The sequence below is a fragment of the Lissotriton vulgaris genome, chromosome 12, assembly GCF_964263255.1.
Source record: "Lissotriton vulgaris chromosome 12, aLisVul1.2, whole genome shotgun sequence".
Taxonomy (NCBI): Eukaryota; Metazoa; Chordata; class Amphibia; order Caudata; family Salamandridae; genus Lissotriton; species Lissotriton vulgaris.
In genome coordinates, this window is record NC_141700.1 from 558308204 (window position 1) to 558330915 (window position 22712).

A 22712-nucleotide genomic window follows, 5' to 3' on the forward strand; every position below is an offset into this window, starting at 1 on the left:
AATGCTTTGATGGACTCAGTTGTGCAATTGGCCCCGAAGTTGCCTGAGGAAGATCGTGCCAATTTCTTAGAAGTTCTTTCTGATTCTCGGGCTGCCGCACGTCAGGTGATTCAGTCGGGCATGGACACTGCCGACTCTGTGGCTCGTGTGATGGGGTCTTATGTGGCTGCAAGGAGACAGGAATGGCTTAGATCATCTGGTTTCTCTGCTGATGTTCAGGCGACTTTGTTGGATTTGCCCTTTGATGCGTCAAAGCTCTTTGGTTCCAAGGCAGATTCAGCCTTAGAGCGTTTTAAAGACAGCAGGGCTATTGCAAGGTCTCTGGGTCTCCAGGTGCAGTCTAGAGGATACCGCTATAAGCGGTATCGTGGATTTGGGAGGTCTGCTTCCTTTTGTGGGCACCAACAATCTCAACAGAGTCAGCAACAGCAGAATCCCTTGTACAAGTCATACAGAGGGAAGAATAAAAGAGGCCTCAGGGGTGTAGCTTAACAACAGTCCTCCTCCTCTTCCTCTACCTCTCCTCCCGCCACCGTTGGTACAACAGGAAAGCAGTTCTAAATTCCCCATCTTAGAACATGTTGGTCCGGTTGGAGGGCAGGTGTCCCACTTTATACAAGATTGGAGACAGATCACGTCCGATCGTTGGGTCTTGAATCTTGTAGAGAATGGGTACGCCCTTTCCTTTTTGGAGTTTCCTCCTCCTTACCCTCCTCGCCAGGGCTGGGCTCACAGGATCACTTACTGCTTTTGCAGCAGGAGGTTATTACTTTGCTTAAGAAAGGTGCGATAGAGGTGGTTCTGGAGCTGGAAAGGGGTCAGGGTTGCTACTCCCGGTCTTTCCTGATCCCGAAAAAGGACGGTCACTTTAGACGAATCTTGGACCTCAGGATTTTGAACCTTTACCTTAGGCAGGAGAAGTTCAAAATGTTGACCTTGGCTCAGGTTCTTCTTGCGCTGCAACAGGAATACTGGATGGTGTCCATCAATTTACAGGATGTATATTTTCATTTTCCCATCCTGAAGTCGCATCGGAAGTATCTTCGGTTCACGGTGGGGTCGCAACATTATCAGTTTGCGGTTCCCCCGTTCGGTCTTACTTCCGCACCTCGAGTCTTTACAAAGGTGATAGCGGTGGTAGCGGCTCATCTCAGAAGTTCAGGGGTTTCTGTTTTCCCCTACCTGGACGACTGGCTGTTGAAAGCACAGTCTCCAGAGTTGGTTTTGCGCCACTTGCAGGTAACAGCTCATCTGTTGTTCAAATTGGGTTTCTCGATAAATGTACCCAAATCTCACCTGCTGCCTTCTCAGTGCAGCCTGCTCATAGGGGCAATACTGGACACTACTGTATGTCACGCATACCCGCCTCCGCAGAGGATTCTAGGCATACAGGAGATGATTCCTTTATTTCACGATGGAGAGGTTGTTCCAGTCCTGAAGATTCTTCGCCTGCTCGGTCTGTTCGCTTCCTGCATTCTGTTGGTCAACCATGCACGTGGCACACAAGGGCACTCCAGTGGTGCCTCTGCAGGTAGTCGAATCAGCACAACGGAGATCTAGGGGGTAAGATCAGAATCTCCAGAGAAGCTGCAGCGGAGCTGACTTGGTGGAGTGTGCAGGGCAACCTGTCTCAAGGAAAACTCTTTCAGTCTCCTCCGCCGGTGGCCACAGTAATCACGGATACTTCCACTCTAGGGTGGGGTGCTCATCTGGGGGAACTGAAGGTCAAAGGTCTGTGGTCTCCAGAGGAAATGTTGCATCATATCAACCTGTTGAAATTGCGGGCGATATGTTTGGCACTAAAAGCTTTCCTTCCTTCCCTTCGCGGTCAGTCGGTTCAGATCCTAACGGACAACAGTATCGCGATGTGGTACATCAACAAACAGGGAGGTGAAGGGTCGTATTGTCCCTGCCGAGAGGCTCTGCGACTCTGTTCCTGGGCTCAGGGATAACGGATTTGTGGGTTTGCAAATCATCTGGCGGTGTGCTAAATGTTCGTGCGGGACAGTCTCAGTCGGTGTTACTCGGCCGATCACGAGTGGCAGCTTCATCCAGGAGTGGACCATCGCAGCTTTCAGATGTGGGATCTCCGCGGTTGGACCTGTTTGCCACTCACGAAAACACGTACTGCTCGTTGTTCTGCAGTCTCCAGTATCAGATGCAGGGGACGTTGGGGGCGCGTTTCAGATAGATTGGAGCTCACAAATCCTTTACGCGTTTCCTCCCATACCCTTGATTCCTCAGGTTCTGTAGTAGGAGATCTCTGTTATAGTCATAACCTAGTGAATAGTCCCGCCCATGTGCGCGGACCCCGGAGCAATCAAAAATAATCTCTTAAGCTGTCAAAACATGCAGACCTGCATAGACACTTAAGAGAGAATTTAAAGACAGATAATGCAGCCTATATCCACAGGCTACACTGCCCAATAATTCAACTGGAAATTCCACCAAAAACCACAACAGCACAGCCTGTCCAGGGTTTTCCATAGAGAAAAACCTTGCTTTTTACAGCAAAACCCTCTGGAATGATAGAGAAGAAGGAGTGGACAGACAAGCCCCATAGGCAGCCATTATGTGGCTCAAAACAGGATACTGTGCCTTTAAGAGAACTTTCCAGAAGCCTCACAGTATCCCAGAATGCAGTGCAGGTCCCTTTCACCTTCAGTTCTTTTTTCCGGCTCCTGCTAGCAGGACCCTGGAGCATTAGCTCTTCTTTTCTGAGCTTTTTCTATTTTATTTTTGTGATATTTTTGGATTTTTGTAGCTTCACTCGACGTCTTTGGCCTTTATCTGCATTCTGCTGTGTTTTTTTGGCAGAATTTCTGCAGTCTTCTTGTCTTGAGACTATTTCTAGTCTGACATGTGCTTTGTCTGCAGCTGAACTGAAGGCCAAAGTTGAAGCTCACAGGGTTTGTACTCTGTGCTTGCCTGTGTCTTTGGACACCTGTCTTCTCTGTACCTTCTTTTCTAGGGGGCTTCGGCTTCCAGGTTTCAAACAGAGGAGTTTGAAGGCATCTTCAGCCTCTGGGTGAGGTGAGGGTAGGTCCTCTACCGAGTCCCATGCTGTAATCTCTGGGGTTATCCCCAGTAAGGGCACGTCTGAGCTATGACGCGGTTCCAGTCGGCGTCGGGGCCGTCGTGGAGTGCCTGGACGTCATGGAGTGCCTCGACGTCATGGAGTGCCTCGACGTCGATGTCATGGAGTGCCTCGACGTCGACGTCAGGGAGTGCCTCGACGTCGACGTCATGGAGTGCCTCGACGTCGACGTCAGGGAGTGCCTCGACGTCGACGTCAGGGAGTGCCTCGACGTCGACGTCATGGAGTGCCTCGACGTCATGAAGTGCCTCGACGTCGACGTCATGAAGTGCCTCGACGTCGACGTCATGAAGTGTCTCGACGTCGACGTCATGGAGTGTCTCGACTTCGACGTCATGGAGTGTCTCTATCTCATGGAGTACCTCGACGTCATGGGGTTCCCCGACGTCATGGGGTGCCTCGACGTCATGGAGCAGTGATGCTCGACGTCATGGAGCGGTGATGCTCGACGTCATGGAGCGGTGATGCTCGACGTCATGGAGCGGTGATGCTCGACGTCATGGAGCGGTGATGCTCGACGTCATGGGGCAGGGATGCTCGACGTCATGGGGCAGGGATGCTCGACGTCATGGGACAGTGAGGCTTGACGTCATGGAGCGGTGAGGCTCGACGTCATGGAGCAGTGATGCTCCTTTTGGGGCATTGGTCACTTGGGCTCTGCTCTCTTTCGTTGGGTCCGGACGTCACCGTTAGGGATGGCTCGGCGTCTCCGTGTTTGACGCCTGGATTTTGACGTCTGAGTGTTGGTTGTCGTAGAGACAGTCACTGTCTTAGTGATGGTGACGTCGTAGTGAGGTCGGCGTCGTGGGTTACATCCGCAGAGTACTGCCGGCTCTTGACGCCTGGGTCTTGTTCCAGGCCTCGCTCCTTGGTGAGCCTCCCGTCGTAGGTGGGGACTTTGTGTTCCCGGCACCTTCCACTCACGACGCAGAGCAGTTGATCAGCGTCGAGGAACCCTTCTGATGGGGAGTTTGTGGTTACTCACCACGTGTAAGCGAGGGACGTTTGTCCTTTTGCTTAGTTTTGAGTACTTGCATGCCTGCACGTCTGCTAGGTCGCCTCCTGCTCAACCACTACTGGTGAGACCTCCGGGGATGTTTCAGAATCCTCTAGGTTCCCTCTTCCGCCCACCACCCCAGGGGCCTTTTGCCCCTCAGTCTGCGAACCTCCTTGCCTTGATGCCAGGGATACGTCTGCCATGAGCACGGGGAGTCCCTCCCCGACTCTTTACTGGTTGGCGGGACTTACCTTTCGTCCACTACCGCCTGACAGGAGGTTCTGGCTCCGACTGTGCTCCTGACTTGGTCGCAGGGGTTGCGGCATGTAGACCTCGCGCTGTGGCCCGCTGTTGTTGGACCGTTGTTGTGAGATCCCTCTGTGGGGGGGTTTTCTTCACCGATTTGTGGTTCCTCTGCCGAGAGACAGGAGGGAAGCCTTACAAGAGGTGGTCTAATGGGCCTGATAGTTTCGGATCTAGGCATCGGTGTCGGAGCAGAGTTTTTCTCTCCTGCCGACCCCCAGGTATTGTGGGTTGGTCCTACGTTGCCATATTTTTATTCACCTGACGTCTCTGCAGCCTGCGGCTCAGCAGTGTGCTTCTACTCTCCTGTTCTTTGGGCAACCCTTGGGCTGCCATGAGAGTAGTGAGTGGCTCGCATGAAGTCTGAATCGGGGACTTTTGGACGGCTGTAGGTTTGGGGCATGGAGAACGGCCTGAGGCCTGAGGCCTTTTCTAGCGGCGTTTTTCCTCCCAGGATTTGCCGGTGGTCCCGGGCCGCCATTTAATGCTTTACAAGTATATTGTGCGCATACGCGGGAGAGCTTGTTGCTCCTCGGCGAACAAAGGCCGGCTGGGTCTACATCAGTCTTCGGTTCATCGGCCCTCCTCCAGCACTTCCTCCGGTCGGCTTGCGGTTTCAGCTGCGCGAGCTCTGAGCAGAGGCCGTTATCCTGTTTAGGACAAGGGCGATAGAGGTCATACCTCTGTCTCAAAGGGGGAGAGGTCTGTACTCCCGGTTCTTTCTGGTTCGCCAGAAGGGCAGGAACGAGTTCAGGCCCATTCTGGATTTGCGACACGCAAACAAGTGGATTCGCAGTAGAGGAATTTCGCATGCTGTCGTTGCATCAGGTTTATACTCAGCTGCAACAGGGAGATTGGCTTGGTGCCATAGATCTACAGGATGCATACTCCCATGTGCTCATTGCACACAGGAAGTTCCTGCGATTCCAAGTCGGCGCCCATCATTATCAGGACACAGTACTGCCAGTCGGGCTGAAGTCTGCGCCCAGACAATTCTCGAAGTGCATGGCAGTGGTGGCTGCACGCTTGAGAAAAAACGAGGTGGCTTCTCTAACCGTGCCTGGACGATTGGTTGATCAAGGCCTCCTCCTTCTCGGAAACTCAGGCGCACTTCCAGAGGACGTGCGTTCTCTTGAACGAGCTGGGGTTGCACATCAACATGTCCAAGTCTGTCCCCATTCCGGTCCAGTGCATACAGTACTTGGGAGCCTCCGTCTATACGCTGTCAGCAAGCGTGTCTCCTTCGGAGGAGAGTCGATTATCTCCCCTTAGGAAGGCTCAGGCTCTTGTGACCGCCCCATCTACGACAGTGGAGACGGTGTCTTCTCTACTGGGGTCGATGGCCTCTTGTATATTCCTCACGCCACACGCACGGCTGCTCATGAGACCTTTGCAGGAGTGCTTGGAGGATCAGGGGGATTAGAAGACAGGATCTTTGGGCGACAAGATACGACTGTCTCTGCGTGCTCTTCAGTCTCTGAAGTGGTAGTGTTCAGCGGAGTATCTCCTAAGAGGGGTTCCCTTTCACAAGGACATTTCCACACAGACTGTCGTGACGGACGCGTCTCCCCACGGCTGGGGGGCGCTTTCCGGAAACTTGCAGATACAAGGAACGTGGTCCCCGATGGAGTCCACGTATCACATCATTTTCCGGGAACTCAGAGCTGTTCACTTGGCACTGAAGGCGTTTCTTCCGTCCTTCCAGACCAACTCTCTGCTTGTACAGACGGACAATATGACCTCAATGTATTACCTCTACAAGCAGGGAGGTTCGAGATCGCGCACTCTGTCGCAGGAGGCGCGGGCGATCTGGCGCTGGTTTTTATCCAGAGGACTGACTCTGACGGCTACCCATCTGCCAGGTGTGCAGAATGTTCAGGCAGACGTGCTGAGCAGACTGATTCAGGAAAACCACGAATGGGTCATAAACAACGAAGTACTAGGAGAGGTCTTCGGCAAATGCCGAGACTTCGCCTCCAGGTACTGCCTGTGGGGAAGCTGGGGAATGCGTTCTGGATTAACTGGTCGAACAGCTTTCTGTACGCTTTTCCACCCTTTCCCTTGATTCCGGCGGTGTTCATCAAGCGGTCCCAGTCCAGGGCGCGGATGATCCTGATTGCCCCGGAATGGCCCAGACAGTGGTGGTTCACGGACCTGCTTCACCGGTCTCTCCGTCCTCTCATACGGAGGCCTTGCAGGCCGGTCCTTCTCACAAAGTTCAGGGGGCGGATGTTGCACCCCAACCTCTCGTCTTTGAGTTTGGCTGCATGGCTCCTGAGATGGTGTAATATGGCCATTTGAATGTACCCGAAGTTTGTATGGACATACTGAAGGAGGCTAAGCATCCTTCCACTAGGACTTCTTCTGCTTACAAGTGGAGGAGGTTTTTGCATCTGGTGCAAGTCCAAGGACCATGGCCTGACGACGTGTAAGGAAGATGTCATCCTTCCGTATCTTCTACGCCTGGCGCAGTCGGGCCTTAATGTCTAATCCATTACGGTTCATCTTGCTGCGCTGACTGCCTACAGGAAATGCCCTTCAGACTTCCTTCTTCCGGATCCCTGTGATCAAAGATTTTTTGGAAGGCTGGAAGAAAGCATTCCCGCCTGTCTGGCTTCCTTCGCCTTCCTGGGAATTGAATGTGGTGCTGTCCAGATTGATGTAGGAGCCTTTTGAACTTATTCATAGGGTTTCGTTGCAGCATCTGTCCTGGAAGGCGGCGTTCCTCGTGGCCATCGCATCGGCCGCAGGGGGAGTGATATTCAGGCGTTGTTTTGCCAAGAACCTTATACTGTATTTCATGCTGCTAAGGTTGTTACGCATACTCACCCTATATTTCTTCCAAAGGTTATTTCTGGTTTTCATGTCCACCAGACAATAACTTTGCCTACGTTTGTTCAGAATCCTGCATCTCCAGCGGAAAGGTCCCTACATTCCCTGGATGTTAGGAGGGTGTTGGAATTTTATCTGGCTTAAACCAGAGATATTCATGGTTCAGATCAATTGTTTGTCAATTATGGATCAGTCTGGACCGGTCTTGCTACCTCAAAACAGTCCATCTCTAGGTGGATTGTGTCCTGTACACCATTGTGTTACCAAAAGACTAATACGACCTTAGGAGGTAAACCTAAGGCTCATTCCACCAGGGGCAAAGCTGCCACGACTGCTTTGCTACTTAATGTTCCGATTGCAGAAATCTGCAAGGCCGCCACTTGGAAGTCGGTCCATGCCTTGGCTAAGCATTACTGTCTGGACACTGATACCAGGGCAGATGCTCAGGTTGGGCAGGCTTTGCTGCGATATTTGTTCGCACAATAGTGGTGTTATTTCTCGTTTCTCCACCGCCGCTTTGGTGTGGGGATGGGCTTGCCATTCTATTCACTAGGTTATGACTATACACAGAGATCCCCTACTACAGAAGGAGTAGTTTCTGTCCTGTAACTCCAGTTCTGTAGTAGGGGTATCTCTGTTATAGTCATAAGCGCCCGCCCTCCTCCCCGGTGGAGAGAGATATTCATGTAAGGAATGCTACAGGTCTGGCGTGTTACGCCTTCAAAAAGAACTGATGGTGAAAGGGACCTGCACTGCATTCTGGGATACTGTGAGGCTTCTGGAAAGTTCTCTTAAAGGCACAGTATCCTGTTTTGAGCCACATAATGGCTGCCTATGGGGCTTGTCTATCCACTCCTTCCTCTCTATCATTCCAGAGGGTTTTGCTGTAAAAAGCAAGGTTTTTCTCTGTGGAAAACCCTGGACAGGCTGTGCTGTTGTGGTTTTTGGTGGAATTTCCAGTTGAAGTATTGGGCAGTGTAGCCTGTGGATATAGGCTGCATTATCTGTCTTTAAATTCTCTCTTAAGTGTCTATGCAGGTCTGCATGTTTTGACAGCTTAAGAGATTATTTTTGATTGCTCCGGGGTCCGCGCACATGGGCGGGACTGTTCACTAGGTTATGACTATAAGAGAGATACCCCTACTACAGAACTGGAGTTACAGGACAGAAACTACTCCTTCTGAGGAAGATTCGTCAAGACCGGGCCCAAGTTATATTGATCGCACCGGATTGGCCAAGGGTTTTCTTGATTGCCATTATCGCGGATTCAGCCTTAGAGCGTTTTAAAGACAACAGGGTTACTGCAAGGTCTCTGGGTCTCCAGGTGCAGTCTAGAGGATACGCCTATAAGTGGTATCGTGGATTTGGGAGGTCTGCTTCCTTTCGTGGGCGCCAACAATCTCAACAGAGTCAGCAACAGCAGAATCCCTTGTACAAGTCATACAGAGGGAAGAATAAAAGAGGCCTCAGGGGTGCAGCTTAACAACAGCCGTCCTCCTCTTTCTTCCATTACCTCTCCTCCCGCCACCGTTGGTACAACAGAAAAGCAGTTCTAGATTCCCCATCTTAGAACATGTTGGTCCGGTTGGAGGTCAGGTGTCCCACTTTCTACAAGTTTGGAGGCTGATCACGTCCGATCGTTGGGTCTTTAATCTTGTAGAGAATAGGTACGCCCTTTCCGTTTTGGAGTTTCCTCCTCCTTACCCTCCTCGCCAGGGTTGGCGCTCAGAGGATCACTCACTGCTTTTGCAGCAGGAGGTTATTGAGCGCCTTGATGCCCTTGGGCTTAGTCCGCGCTCTACAAATTCCCTTTCATTCATTCATTCATTCATTACCTCCTGACCATTCATTTAGATAAGTTGGTTCTAAGGACCAGGTCTGCTTTCCTTCCCAAGGTGGTTACCCCTTTTCATATTGGACAGTCCATTACTTTACCCACCTTCTATCCTCCTCCTCACCCTTCCAAGTAGGAAGAGAGACTGCATTGTTTGGACCCTAAGAGAGCTGTCAGCTTTTATTTGGATCGGACAAAAGATCTGAGGCTGGACAATCAGCTCTTCATGGGCTATGTTGGGAAGATGAAAGGCAAGGCTGTGCACAAGAGGACTCTTTCCAGGTGGATTTCTTGTGCATCAAGATTTGCTACTCCCTGGCCAAGAAGGACCCTCCTGAAGATATCAGAGCTCATTCCACCAGAGCTACGTCTACTTCCTCTGCTTTGGCTAGAGGTGTTCCTGTTCTTGATATCTGTAAAGCAGCAACATGGGCCTCCCTCCACACCTTTGCAAAGCATTGCTACTTGGACTGTGAGGTTATGAGGGATGGCCATTTTGCTCGCTCGGTTTTGCAGGATTTTTTGGTCTAGTCAGGTGGACACCCTCCTCCGGGAAAGATATGGCTTTGGGAGTCTATTCAAAAGGTGTGGAATCCACAGGCAGAAGTATCCATCACAAGAACAAGTTACTTACCTTCGGTAACGCTTTTTCTGGTGGATACAATATCTGCCTGTGGATTCCTCACGGTCCCACCCGACTCCCCGTTGTCCACCTGCTTTTGCCAATTTTTTTTTATTTTAATCATGTTTATGTTTTAATAATGAGAAATGCTTTTCCCTTGCTATTTCTCTTTGCCTTTATTGATTATGCATTTGTGATTTTGCATATGTGTATATATTTGATATGTTATGTATATATTTGAAATGTAGCAGTCCGCCCGTTTGCCTCGGTGGCACGGAAAAAATTGGTGGAACTGACGTCAGCACGCCGACGAGGTCCTTTAGTGGCTCTGATGACATCATACGGTGCTGCAAGAGGAGCCTGTCTATTGTGACGTCCACGTCGATGTGGTAGAGCTAGGAAAAAATTTCCCGCTTAATGCTGTCACAGGGGGTATTCAAAAGGTGAGGAATACACAGGCAGATATTGTGTCCACCAGAAAAAGCGTTACCAAAGGTAAGTTACTTGTTCTTGTATGTCAAAACAATGACAATTATTGAACCTAAAAGCGTCCTCAGTCTTTTTAAAGTGTCCTCTTCAAGACCAGAGATTTTTATTTTTATAAATAACTGCTGTACTTTTGGGAGTCTTAATTACTTTCCTGGCTATCTGGAGATCCATGATCCCCTGAAGCAAAAAGCCCATTCTAGAGTTATTAGATTTCTCTTGTCAGAAGAAGGGGGCGGGGTGAAATCTCCTAAAATCTAACTTTAGGAAGCGCAGCGGACGAGCGCAGCGGGCGCGCCTAAGGCAAGCCCGTCTGCGCCCGTCCGCGACGGGCCGGGACTAGGGGCTTTGACCTCTGGCCTTACACTTTCTGGGCTACCTCATACTTATTCCAGGGAAGCTCTCCTTAGACTCAGGCCATCACAGTGTGCTCACTGCACTACCATGAATCCTCACTGTGTCCCTTTTACCTGCCCAGTTTGCTTGCTCCCGCTTACTTCCCTCCCCTCCATAACCAACATAGCCTCATCTGACTTTCCTCCTTCACGCCCTAAACCTACAGCTACAGACCTGCCCCAGACTCGGACGCTGATTAGCTTAAATTGTAGATCACTAGTCAAACATAAGAGAGAAATCTTTGATCTACTTGTCTCGGAGGAACCTGCAGCCCTATTCCTCACCGAGACAAGGCTAAAAGACCACTCTGGCCCGGATATTGCTGCTGCTCTCCCTGACAATTACACTTATGTTGGAAAAAACAGAGTAATGAAAGATGGTGGAGGGATAGCCATAGTTTACAACAGACTACTCCTGTAAATGGGAAGACTTTGTACTACCTAACAGTGAGGCAGGTCTGTTTAAGCTTTCTCTGTCTCCCAACTTCACTCTCTCCGGGATTCTCATTTATGGCCCCCCGGCCCAGCGAGTTCCTGGGCCGCCACTTTTCCTGAGTATATAGCACCGCTAATCCAGAATTCAACTAATTTTTCAATTATTGGTGATCTCAACCTGCACCTGAATGATCCTTCTTGCTCCACCAGTAGCAATCTTTTACAGGACTTGGCTGCTTTAAACATTACTTTACATAATTCTGGTCCTATGCATAAAGCAGGGAACCTTCTGGACCCCATTCTTTCTAATCTAGAAGCCATTGACTGTGAGGCTCCCTCACCTATTGTATGGTCTGACCACTATATGGTGACTTTCATTATTACCATTGGTCGTCTACCGATCACCCCCTCAAACCCTACAGAATCTAGACTATCCAGAAACTGGAATAAATTAGACCTTAACAAACTCAACTCCCATCTTGAGAATACTAGACCTCTCACGGAAGTCACTAGTACTGAAGCAGCTGATGCTGTAAATGTCTGGCTTGCACAGGCTGCCGATGCATGCCTACCTCAGCGCATGCAAAAGCACAGCCTTCACCACCCGCCTGCGCCCTGGTTTACAGCTGCCTTAAAAAAAGAAAAAACCATCTGCAAAAACCTTGAGCGCAAATGGTGCATAAAATATGATCTATGCTCCAAGCAAATCTACAAAGCTGCCTTAACAAAATACCATTCCTTATGCAAAACTGCCAAAGTTGTACATGTTAACCTAACTATCCTTGAGGCACAAAATCGTCCTAAAGCACTTTTTAAGGTAGTACAAAAACTCTCGGGCGCATTGTGTCAGCCCAAACCACCTTGTCTAGATACGGCACAGTGCAATTCACTGGCTGAATTTTCTATCGCCAAAATGTATACAATTTATTCCAATTTTGAGAAACCTGCCCCCCCCTTCTCTGCCCTACTTACCTGCCCCAATCTCATCTTCTGATCGATTGACCTCAGAGGATAGGTCTCTTACCCCTGCACAGCAGACCCCCCCCCCCACACCACCTACGATCTCCTGTGATTTTAGGTTCCCATGGGATACCTGTCCTCCCGCCTTACAGTTGATCGACACATGGGATCCGCTTAACATCAAGACTCTTTCTGATATTATCAGCAAAATCAAATCCGGTTCCCCACTGGACCCTCTTTTCCCCAAATATTAAAAAGGTTGGACAATTTTTCCCTCGAACTCATTATGGATCTTCTAAATTCCTCCCTTAGAGAAGCTACAGTACCCTCCGCGTGGAAACATGCGATGATAGTGCCTTTGCTAAAAAAGGGTAATGCTGACCCTAGCATTCCATCTAATTTACATCCAATTTCACTTCTTCCGGTCTTCTCGAAAATCATGGAAAAGCACATCAACTCTCAACGTTCAACCCATGTTGAATCGAGGGGAATTTTACATCCATCACAATCCGGTTTTAGATCTGGTTTCTCGACAGAATCTACTCTGCTGGGGGTTTCTGAAAACATTCGATGCCGAGTAGATAGGGGGGAAACTGTGGCACTCATTCTGCTTGATTTGAGTGCTGCATTTGATACGGTTTTCCACCCCATTCTTATCAATGCCCTCAGATCATCTGGCATCATCGGCACAGCTCTCAACTGGTTTGTTAGCTTCCTATCGGACCGCACCTTCCAAGTTTTCTCTTCCTCATCCACTTCCCAAACTTTTACATCGGCGTACGGTGTTCCGCAGGGTTCCATCTTGAGCCCCTTGCTCTTCAATTTGTATGTCAGACCTTTGGCTGCTATTGCGGAGCAAGCTGGGCTCACTATTTACTCGTACGCCGATGATACCCAGGTCATCTACTCTCTTTCCTCAGATTCTCACTCCCCTTCATCTTCCCTCTGTACAGGACTGAGCAACATCGCAGCCTGGATGTTGGACAACAAACTGAAACTGAACGGGGGGAAAACAGAACTTCTTCTGTTTGGCCATAATACCACCTTATGGGGACCCCAACACTGGCCCTCTCAAATGGGCACTCTACCCACCCCATCTAAAATAGCACGCAACCTCGGCGTCATTTTTGACGACCAGTTATCTATGAAGAACCACGTGGTTAAAACTTCCTCCACTTGCATTACTATCATTAAGTGGTTGCGTAAGATCATCTGGATGCTTCCCCAGGATACACAGAAAACCGTGGTTCAGGCTCTAATCACCTCTAGACTGGACTACGGGAACATCCTTCTCCTGGGAGCCTGTAAAGAGGTGACTCGCAAATTGCAGACAGTCCAGAATATGGCAGCGCGACTGCTCTGCAAATTACCCAATACTTCCCCTACCTCCAATTCCCTACGTACTCTGCACTGGCTTCGCATTGAAAGCCGCACAAAATTTAAGGCCCTCTGCATCATGCACAGAATAAATACTGGCCTGGCCCCACCCTATCTTAAATCCTTGGTACAGCACTACTGTTCCCCCCGCACTCTGCGATCATCTAACCAACACTTATTCTCAGTTCCCAGAATCAAAAAAGCCAGAATGGGTGGCCGCTCTTTCGCCTGGCTGGCCCCTTCACTCTGGAATTCTCTTCCCCTTCAGTTACGAACTGAACCCAGTTACCTTAGGTTTCGCAGACAGGTAAAAACGTGGTTATTCAACATGTAACAGCTCTTCTTCAGACTCTCCCCTCTCATTTTTGGTTTTAGTGCCGGGAAACCTACGGGTAGCTGAGCGCTCTACAAACTTAAATATAATAATAATAATAATAGCTGATTAGCAGCACCTCCATCCTATCAGACCAACATACTCAGGCCTTCCCCTGGTGGACTCTTTCATTTACCTGATTGGTTTTTATCAAGCAACCATTGTCGGGAAATCTGAGGAGAGCTCTGCCCGGTTGGAAGATTTTCTCATAATTGGAATGAGATCAAGAACTCAAAGTAAGCCAGAGAAAACTTCCACAGAGAAGTCTAAGACTTCCAAGAATGCTATACAGTCCTGTGACCTTGCCTTTGATAGTCATACAACCAGTCAGCCATTGCCCTCAGCAGCAAAACAAGATGTCAGAGAGGCTTCAGATAAGTACTCAGCGAAGTCAACATGGGCATTGCCACTGGAGACTAAGGTCTCAGCGAAGATTACAAAAACCTCTTCAGAGTCCTCTCATTCAGGCAAAGATTATTTAATAAGCTGTCAATTTAGCTTCCTCCACTTCAACATGACTGACATGTTGGTCACCCCTTTGAGAGCACCTCATCCTCCAGCAACAACAAGACAGACTTTGGACTCTGTCCTTTAGTTGACGATGACGTCATCGGCAAAGAGCTCTGACACAACACCAGTCTTGCCTTCTTTGAAGAGAAGTCCTTCATCGACAAGAACACCACTTGGACCATCTTCAACTCATCTGTCGACAATCCAACCTTTGCCAAGCTATGTAATGCGAACCTTCAAAGATTTAACCTTTGGCATTCCGTCAACATGCCAACCATCAACTAGCCACTTATCGACGAGCCAACCATTTATGAATCACCCCTCAATGAGCTTCTAGCAACAGCACCAAGATTGAAGTCTCCATCTCAGGTGCAGCATTTCCAATAATGCTGCCACCAGCATTGCCAGCCTTACCACCAATACTGTCCTTGGTTTCATCCGCATCTGAAATTTATCTGGTGTCTTAAATCATGCCTCTGCAATCATTGACATTTTCACCAGTGCCTTTGCAACCACCAAGAAGGCTCTTACTGTATGCATCATCTGGCTAAGAGGGAGATGACAAAATCAACTAGCAAGATTTGGATCAAATGAAGGCCTTCTTCAATGAGGAGGGGGGACAACCTGAGTCTCATGGAGCCACTAGGCCAACGGACCTAAAAATTTAATATGTGGATTGGGAAGAAGAAAAAGAAGATGTGTAAAGACTCATCAGTGGACATGGCTTCTTTATGAATCCCAATATCTTTTATCATCGAGGCACTTAACATGCTACCTCTTAAAGTGCCAATGGGTCAAGTACCACTTGAAATGTTAAATACTGTGTAGGAATTAGTAAAGGACATTTTGCCAACGATTGTCTCCACCTTCGCTTACCCAGTGTCACTGAAGGCAGTTTAAACTCCTCAATCACCATTTTTATAACCTGAACCTCTGATGCCACAAATTAGTCATGCTCCGCAAAGTACTGTACCCTATAAAGATGGAAACCATGAAAATCAGGCTTCACCAATAATATTACGGAGATGTCTAGCTCATTGGAAGAAGAACATTGGGTGGATAGGATTGCTCATAATTATAATGACAGTGAAAATTATAACATAGATCATCTGCTTTCAATGATGATGACGTGACCTCCATATGTGTGGAGAGGACCAACCGGGAACACTTAGTAAGGACTCAGAATGGAACTAATTTATAATTCCACTTAATGCCCTTCCCACTGTAAAAATAGATGCACTACAATCTAGGATCATCTCATAGAGGAATAAATGCAGCTATGGATGCCTTCTCAAGTGCCTTTCGTCAGATAGGCAACCCAGCCCTTAGCCATGAGAGTGAGGAGTGCTTATTATGTTTATCTCTGAAACTCATGCATCTTATATTGAAATTTTAAAATAGCCTCTAAGACCCCTTATGTTTCTGTATTCCTGATGGTGTCAGGACTGGATGACATGTTTGGAGATAATTAATTCCCCCAAGTCATACATTCCTGTAGTCTAATTTGAGATCATGGACATGCCATTTGATGGACAGAACATCAACGAAAAAAGGCTCTTCAGCCATCAAAACAGATATAGAGACGGATACATTATATAGGGTCCTTCAGGCCAGGCAACCTTATAGAACTTACAGGTGCCAATATCAAAGGTCCTTCCAACAAAGTAACTTTTTTTGCAAACACAATATGGCAATTGTGGCCAGCAGTCAAGACCACAAATGCAGCAGCGCAGCAAACCAAAAAATTATGGGCAGCATAGGAGAGGAAACCGGTCGCCCAAGTACAATAACAATGAAAATACAGCCTGAGTTTCCCAGGGAAACCTCCTCCCGTGTCACTCTGTCAGTGGGAGGAAGGATGAGCTACTTTCTAAATAAAAATCTGCCAGAGAGTAACAACAAACTGGTGGTTGTTGAATTTTTTTAATTCGAATATGACCTGGAATTTCCAGAGAATGCTCTCATCTCTTCCTGAAACAATAGAGAAACACAAACACTTAAAAGATAGGAAAGTAGGATTTTGCTCCCGCTGCTTACATATATTGAAAAAATAAGGAGACATGGCAGCATGTGTTAGATCTGAGTAACATCAACAAGGCAAACTTTCCACATGATCACGCTCCAAAAGATCTTGGAACCATAGTCCAGTCTAGAGCTAATTAAGGCCTGGATCACAGTCCTTTGGGCTGTAACGGGAATCATCCAAATTATCTTTCTTAGCCACTTAAGCACAGTAAAGCAAGTGGCAGTCACCTTGGTCACCAGAGGTATCATAGAAAGCGTGTCTTCCAGCAGGAATCCCAAGTTTTTGACCTTCAAGGATGGAGTGAGCAGAGTCCTGCCAATGTTGTGGACCTCAGAGAGAGGAGTGCTTGTCCAGCATCATGACCTCCATTTTATTCCCATTGAGCTTGAGTGAGTTTTTGTTCATCCATGAGGAGATGAGACTCAAGCTCAGGTTAAGATCAGAGGGTATATGATTCTGTGCATATCATTGTAAAGATGATCTGCGTGTCATCCAGTGCTTAATTTGTGCCGGTGGTTTCCGGTGCTCAGCACAGCAACTTAATTGTCAGCATTAGCTCTAATGACAGTCCACCACCTGGTGGCGCTTTCTTTTTAAATTTTGAGATGAGCGCGACACCCGTGTTTATTAAGTCACTATACATTAAAAATAAATAATACCAGCCTCTCATGCCATTATTATAGCTTTCTGTGGCCTGAACTTGTCTGAATTGTCACACTTGTAGGCTTGTGATGGTTAGGCGTTATGCTAGTACTGCCATTGGCAGCGCTGGCAGGGTATGGGTGGTGCAGGCTGCAGTGGCCTTCCGAGAACAGCCCTGACACTTAAGTTTTTACAAATTAAGTACTGGAATCTGGATAAGAAAATAGGGTCAAGCCACAACTCTCCACTACATCCGCCAGATGGCAGGCGTAGATGTTGAACAACAGGGGACTCATAATTGAGCCTTGTAGGACTTCAGAGGTTACGGCTTGCAATTGGAATGTATGATCTTTTAAGAACGATATAAGCTACACCACTGCTGAGCCTTCCAGACCGAGGGACAGCAATCTGTCAAAAAGTTCCACCATCATCTAGGTGTTGTCTCAAGTGCTCAGATACGCCCATTTGGGTGGTCTCTGCGCTGTGTTCCGCCCTAAAACATGATCGGGAGGGATGCAAAAAAATTTTAATTACACCCATGATGTAAGCTGAGCCTTTACATGTTCCTCCAAACTTTGGGAGAAGATAGGTAACAGGGAGAAAATTCAACAGATTGGTTGGATCCAAGTTAGCTTTTTTCAAAAGCGAGAAAACCATTGAGTAATCCTAACTCAAAGCGACATATCCCTCGCATGAGGAGGAATTGAGAAAATCCATTATTGTTAATAACGAACTGGCATGCAGTAACCCAAGCTAGCTGGGCAATAAAGGATCCAGTGGGGATCGTGATTTGATAGACTGTAGTATGATCTTGAAGATCACCATATCTAAAAGAGACCATGTCCCTATTGAAGAAATGAATGCAGGATTAGCCAGACTATCATTATTATCAGCTAGTATAGGGTTACAAATATCATCATCTACAGCTTCTGGGATATGTTCTCCAACTGTGCAATCCCTCACCAGTTGGTCATGGATATTATTCACTTTGCGGGTGAAGAAGTGAGCTAGATCCTCACATTGGGTCTGAGAGATGGGAAGTGCAGGGGGTAAGTTACTAGAATCAGAAAGTTCCTGCACCACCTTAAAAAGTGTCTCAGGACAGTTTTAGGTATTTAAGATCTTAGAGTAAAATGGTGCACAAGCTGATTTGCAGAGCCCATGATATTTGTTTAGAGCAACTTTATAATTAGTTTTAGCCTCCTCTGTATAAGCCTTTCTCCAGTGTCTTTACAGTGTTTTTTTCCGGTCTGAGCAGGCCATTGAACCAGGGAGCTGGTGGGTGACACCGGCCAATGACTTTATCTGTAGCCAATAGCGTTTTCTCCATGGCCACCATAAGCCAGTCATGAACCAGGTCCTGCATCATTTCAGCTGCTTGGTTTAAAATAGGCCAAGTACTATTAAGATTCTTAACCATGGCTGAAACGACAATTTCTGAATTTAGAAAAGAGTATGGTTCATGTTGTTAAAGGGCCGCATGAGATACTAGCCTTAAATGGTACCGCACAATGATCAGACCACAGTAACTTGAGTGGAGGATCTGTAACCAATTCCTTTACATTGCAAAAGACCAGATCTAAAGATGGCTGGCTGTATGAGTGGGTGCAGAGTTATGCAGACCAAGACTGAGGACACTCAAATCCTCTATAAAGGAAGTACTCTGGCTGCACTTGAAGTCTTCCAAGTGTAGGTTAATACCACCAAGTAGTGTAAAGTTGGTGGATTTTTATATGAGGGGAGCTACTAAGTCCATAGGTCCAGCAGACCCAGGGGGGCGATCGATCAAGACCTCATATAGCTTAAATGCATGCGTCAGCGAGAGGGCAAAAAGCAAAGTTTCACAAGCAGATACATTTCTAACTTTGCATTAAAAATCTTTTTTATAAATGATGGCACCCCCCCCCCCCCCGAGCCCCGCCTGTCCTATCTTGTTTATTTTTCTTGACTATAGAGTAGTTAATCGGGAGAGCTGCAATTATGTTTTTTGCCGATCCTCATGTAGCCAGGTCTCAGTAAGAAACAAGGCATCCGGGTTGTTGTCCCATTGAAAATTAAGCAGATCTTGTTGATGTTTCGAAAGAGACCCGCAATTAATGCTAAAACATCTGAAGTGCCTTTAGCTGGGCTGCAGTGAATACCTGTCTCTCTTAACTGTGGGGAACCAGGTTTCCTGATCCCTCTCCGGACATGGAAGGGCGCAGACGGGCTTGCCTTAGGTGCACCTTCGGCTTGCCAGCTGCACACCTCCGCGTCCTAGCTGCCATTAAATATCATACCCTTAACAGGGACAAGACCGCCAACAAAGAGGCGAGTAGCAATAGTAGAAACCAGACTATCCGCACTGAACACGGCCGTGTAGTTGATGTTGAAATAATAACGCCCAAACATTATTTCTCCAAAATTATATAGCACGTTAAAAGTGCAAGTAAACTAAAATTAAAACCAGATAAAAAAAAATAGCAGTTCATAACAGTCTGCTGGCACTGAACACGACCGCATAATCTGTAGTAATTATCGTGCCCTAAACGTTTGTCTCCCCAGAGGTATTGGCGCGCTATCCGTGCAGGTACAGATAAAATGAAATGAAAACAGGCTTAATCGTTCTAAAAATAGGTAAAAGAGTCTGGTATGGTGGTAATGCAATAAAAATCCCCAGGCATTTGGAAAAATCTATTTGCATTGCTTCTTCAAGTGTGACCACCCTTAGAGAAGATCAATAGGCCTGATTTTTATAACGATAACCTTCCCCTGGTTTACTATAGGCATACCTGGATGTATGACGTTACAACGCATACTTTTACAATGTATACCTTTACAACTCATTTTTTACAACGCACCATCCATTACAACACATTCCATTACAACGCATGCCATTACATCGAATTTTTAAAAACTACCTTTACAACGCATTCCTTTACAACGCATACTACCTTTACAACGCATACCATTACAACGCATACCATTACATTGCATGTATGGTAAGTATTGGATAGTGTAGGGGTAAAAATTACTATTCTAACTCCAGGGGGTACAACAGTAGGGTAAGTGTTGGATAGTGTAGGGTTAAAAATTACTATTCTAACTCCAGGGGGTGCAACAGTAGGGTAAGTGTTGAATAGTGTAAGGGTACTATGCGTTGTGATAGTATGCGTTGTAATGGTATGCGTTGTAATGACTGCCTTGTAATGACATGCATTGTAGTGGTATGCGTTGTAGTGTCATGCGTTGTAATGGTTGCGTTGTAATGGCATGCGATGTAATGGATGTTGCGTTGTAAATGTTTTGTTGTAATGGTAGTGCGTTGTAAAAGTTACGTTGTAAAGGTTGTTTCCCGGCATACCTAAAAGTCCTGAGCAAACCAGCACAAGCACACAAACATCAGTGATTTCCCAGATTTACTGGGTCGAATCTGGATTTAGTTAGTTGACTATAGTGACCTTCTTTTAGAGTGTACCCCTGTTGTTTCTTAGGCCCTTTAGAAGGGGTTCTAGTTGTTTTTTCCACCTGCCATTTTGTACATATTTTCAATTTTGTGTGTAAGATTATGTGTGTGCATTAAAATAGTGTACCTTTTTAAAAGAAAGATCTGTGACTTGAAATTGATTTAGTGAGTGTTATTTCTGGCATTGTTAAGTTCTTACTTCCGATCCCACAGTTCCTCCAGAGCCAGCCTTAGACTGCTGTGCCTTTCCACCCTGAGAGTCAGTGCTAAAAATACTTTCTCCGTTTTCAGGCATGCAGATTGGTGGCCCCAGGACACGGGGGGAGGTGGTAGTTTGCTCTACTGCCTTTTGTAAAAAAAAAATCAGATTAATGTTTGAGTATATATGGTACAGTTGCGGACAGCATTATTAACCTATGATTTTCCACCTCTTCAGCACTCAGACAGAGGAACGGAATCTAAAAGAGAGAAGGTAAAATTACTTCATTACTTCTATATTTAAGTCTTATCAAGCAAATGCAACTAATAGGGCACGCTGAGTTGACATTGTGGTAAAACAAATTAGATAGTTTAGCACGTTCAAATTGTCTGTGTTTTCTGTTGCACTCAAACTACTGTAGTTAGTTTGCGGGTAGATTGTATTCCCCCTCGGAATAACTGTCTTTGCCACTTTAATCTTAATTATGAAATTCTCATCTTCTTCAGTTGGTACAAACATTGATTGATGAGGAGTGGTGGCCCTGGTTCTCTTCCAGGGGATACTCATCAAAGTCATAAGCACTGAATAGTCCCACCCACGTGCGGGACCCCGGAGCAATAGCCAATAATATGCATATATGTACATATATATATAAAAAACACCTAAACAACCCATATATATATAGATAATGCATATACACATAAATATGCAGCCTGAAAAACACCATACTAGGCTAAAAAAAACTGCCATTATTGCATGTAACACTTTTTACATTTGCTAAATAAAGACACATATAATACATTATATGATAATGTAAAGAAGAAACACTGCCCTGGGTTTCTTTGAAACACACAACCTTTTCAAAGGTAAAAACAGGCAGGGTCATAGAGGCAGCTTTGGCCTTGATAGGCTGCATAGTAACAACTGAAAAACTTGGCGCCGTGCCTTTAAGACCTCCATGAGCCTCCAGGCTCCCATCATGCACCACAGGTGACAGTTAGGTCAGTTCTTTTTTCCGGCTCCTTCTGTGAGGATCCTGGAGCATTGAGCTTGCCAGTTTGTGATATTTTATCACTTTATTCTGGTATTTCTCTAATTTTTTCGTCATTACTCGATGTCTTTAGTCATTGTTTGACTAATTAAGCAATTTTTTTCTGCTTTTTGACTATTTTTCCAGTCATAATGCCAGCCTTGTTTGTTAAGTGTCCGGCCTGTGGTAAAAAAATGGCCAAGTCAGACCCTCATTCGGTCTGTGTAGCTTGTTTACCATCTTCTCACAAGCCAGAACTTTGCTACCACTGCAGCAGGTTGTCTAACCAAACTCTCAAGGAGAGGGAGAAGAGCAGTATTCAGTCCCTGTATGACAGAGGAAAGACTGTGAGTGGAAGAGAAGATGTTTATTCCAAGAGGCCTTCTTCGCACAAAGAGCGCAAAGACAAAGGGAAGAAGAGAAAAGATCAGTCCCCTACTACGTCGAGGGACAGATCTTCTTCTAAGGTACCTCTGTGTTCAAAATCGGCATCAAAATCACCATTGCGACGACCGTCGACATCGAGGCATCCTTCGCCGTCGAAGAAGATCACGCCGTCGAAGCAAGGTGAGAAGAGACATGAGCGTAGACGGTCCAGGTCCAGCTCGCCTACGACTGCAAAAGGGCGGGACTCGACGTCGTCTCATCGACGTCGACGGTCGCCGCCACGAGGCTCGGAACATAAGTGGAGGTCGCCGTCGAGAGGTGCCACGACGTCGATCCGACCAGCAGAGGTTTCGACGTCGAAGAGTCCAATCCAGGTGGCGTCGAGGCACACGGCGTCAAGAAATCCATCGCTGTCGAGGCGCATGACATTGACGCCTAAGAGACCATCGCCATCGAGGGAATCGCCGCCGAGGAGATCGCCGCCGAGGAAATCGCCGCCGAGAAAATCGCTGACAAGGGAATCGCCGCCGAGGAAATCACCGCCGAGGGAATCGACGCTGAAGAAACCGACGAGAAGATCGCCGTTGAGGAGATCGTCGTCGAGGAGGTCGTTGTCAGCGTCTCCTGCACCTAAGAAGCCTAGGACGGTGTCTAAGGATTGGTCTTCGGCTCATACTGTGTCTTCTGGGAGTTCTTCTTCCTCCTCTGAACTGCAGATTGTGAAAGTGTCTCCAGAGCCCTTGAGAGCACCTTCACCTGTTC

The 22712-nt window shown here is 47.2% G+C and overlaps 1 protein-coding gene across 1 annotated transcript in view; it reads left to right on the forward strand.

Annotated features, from left to right (window-relative positions):
- Window positions 1-22712, forward strand: part of LOC147677738 (uncharacterized) — a 633794-nt gene that overhangs the window by 495788 nt on the left and 115294 nt on the right. The window contains exon 9 of the mRNA XM_086946495.1: window positions 20771-20806. Within this exon, the coding sequence (XP_086802621.1) occupies window positions 20771-20806 (36 nt within the window). The remainder of the gene's footprint in view (window positions 1-20770; window positions 20807-22712) is intronic.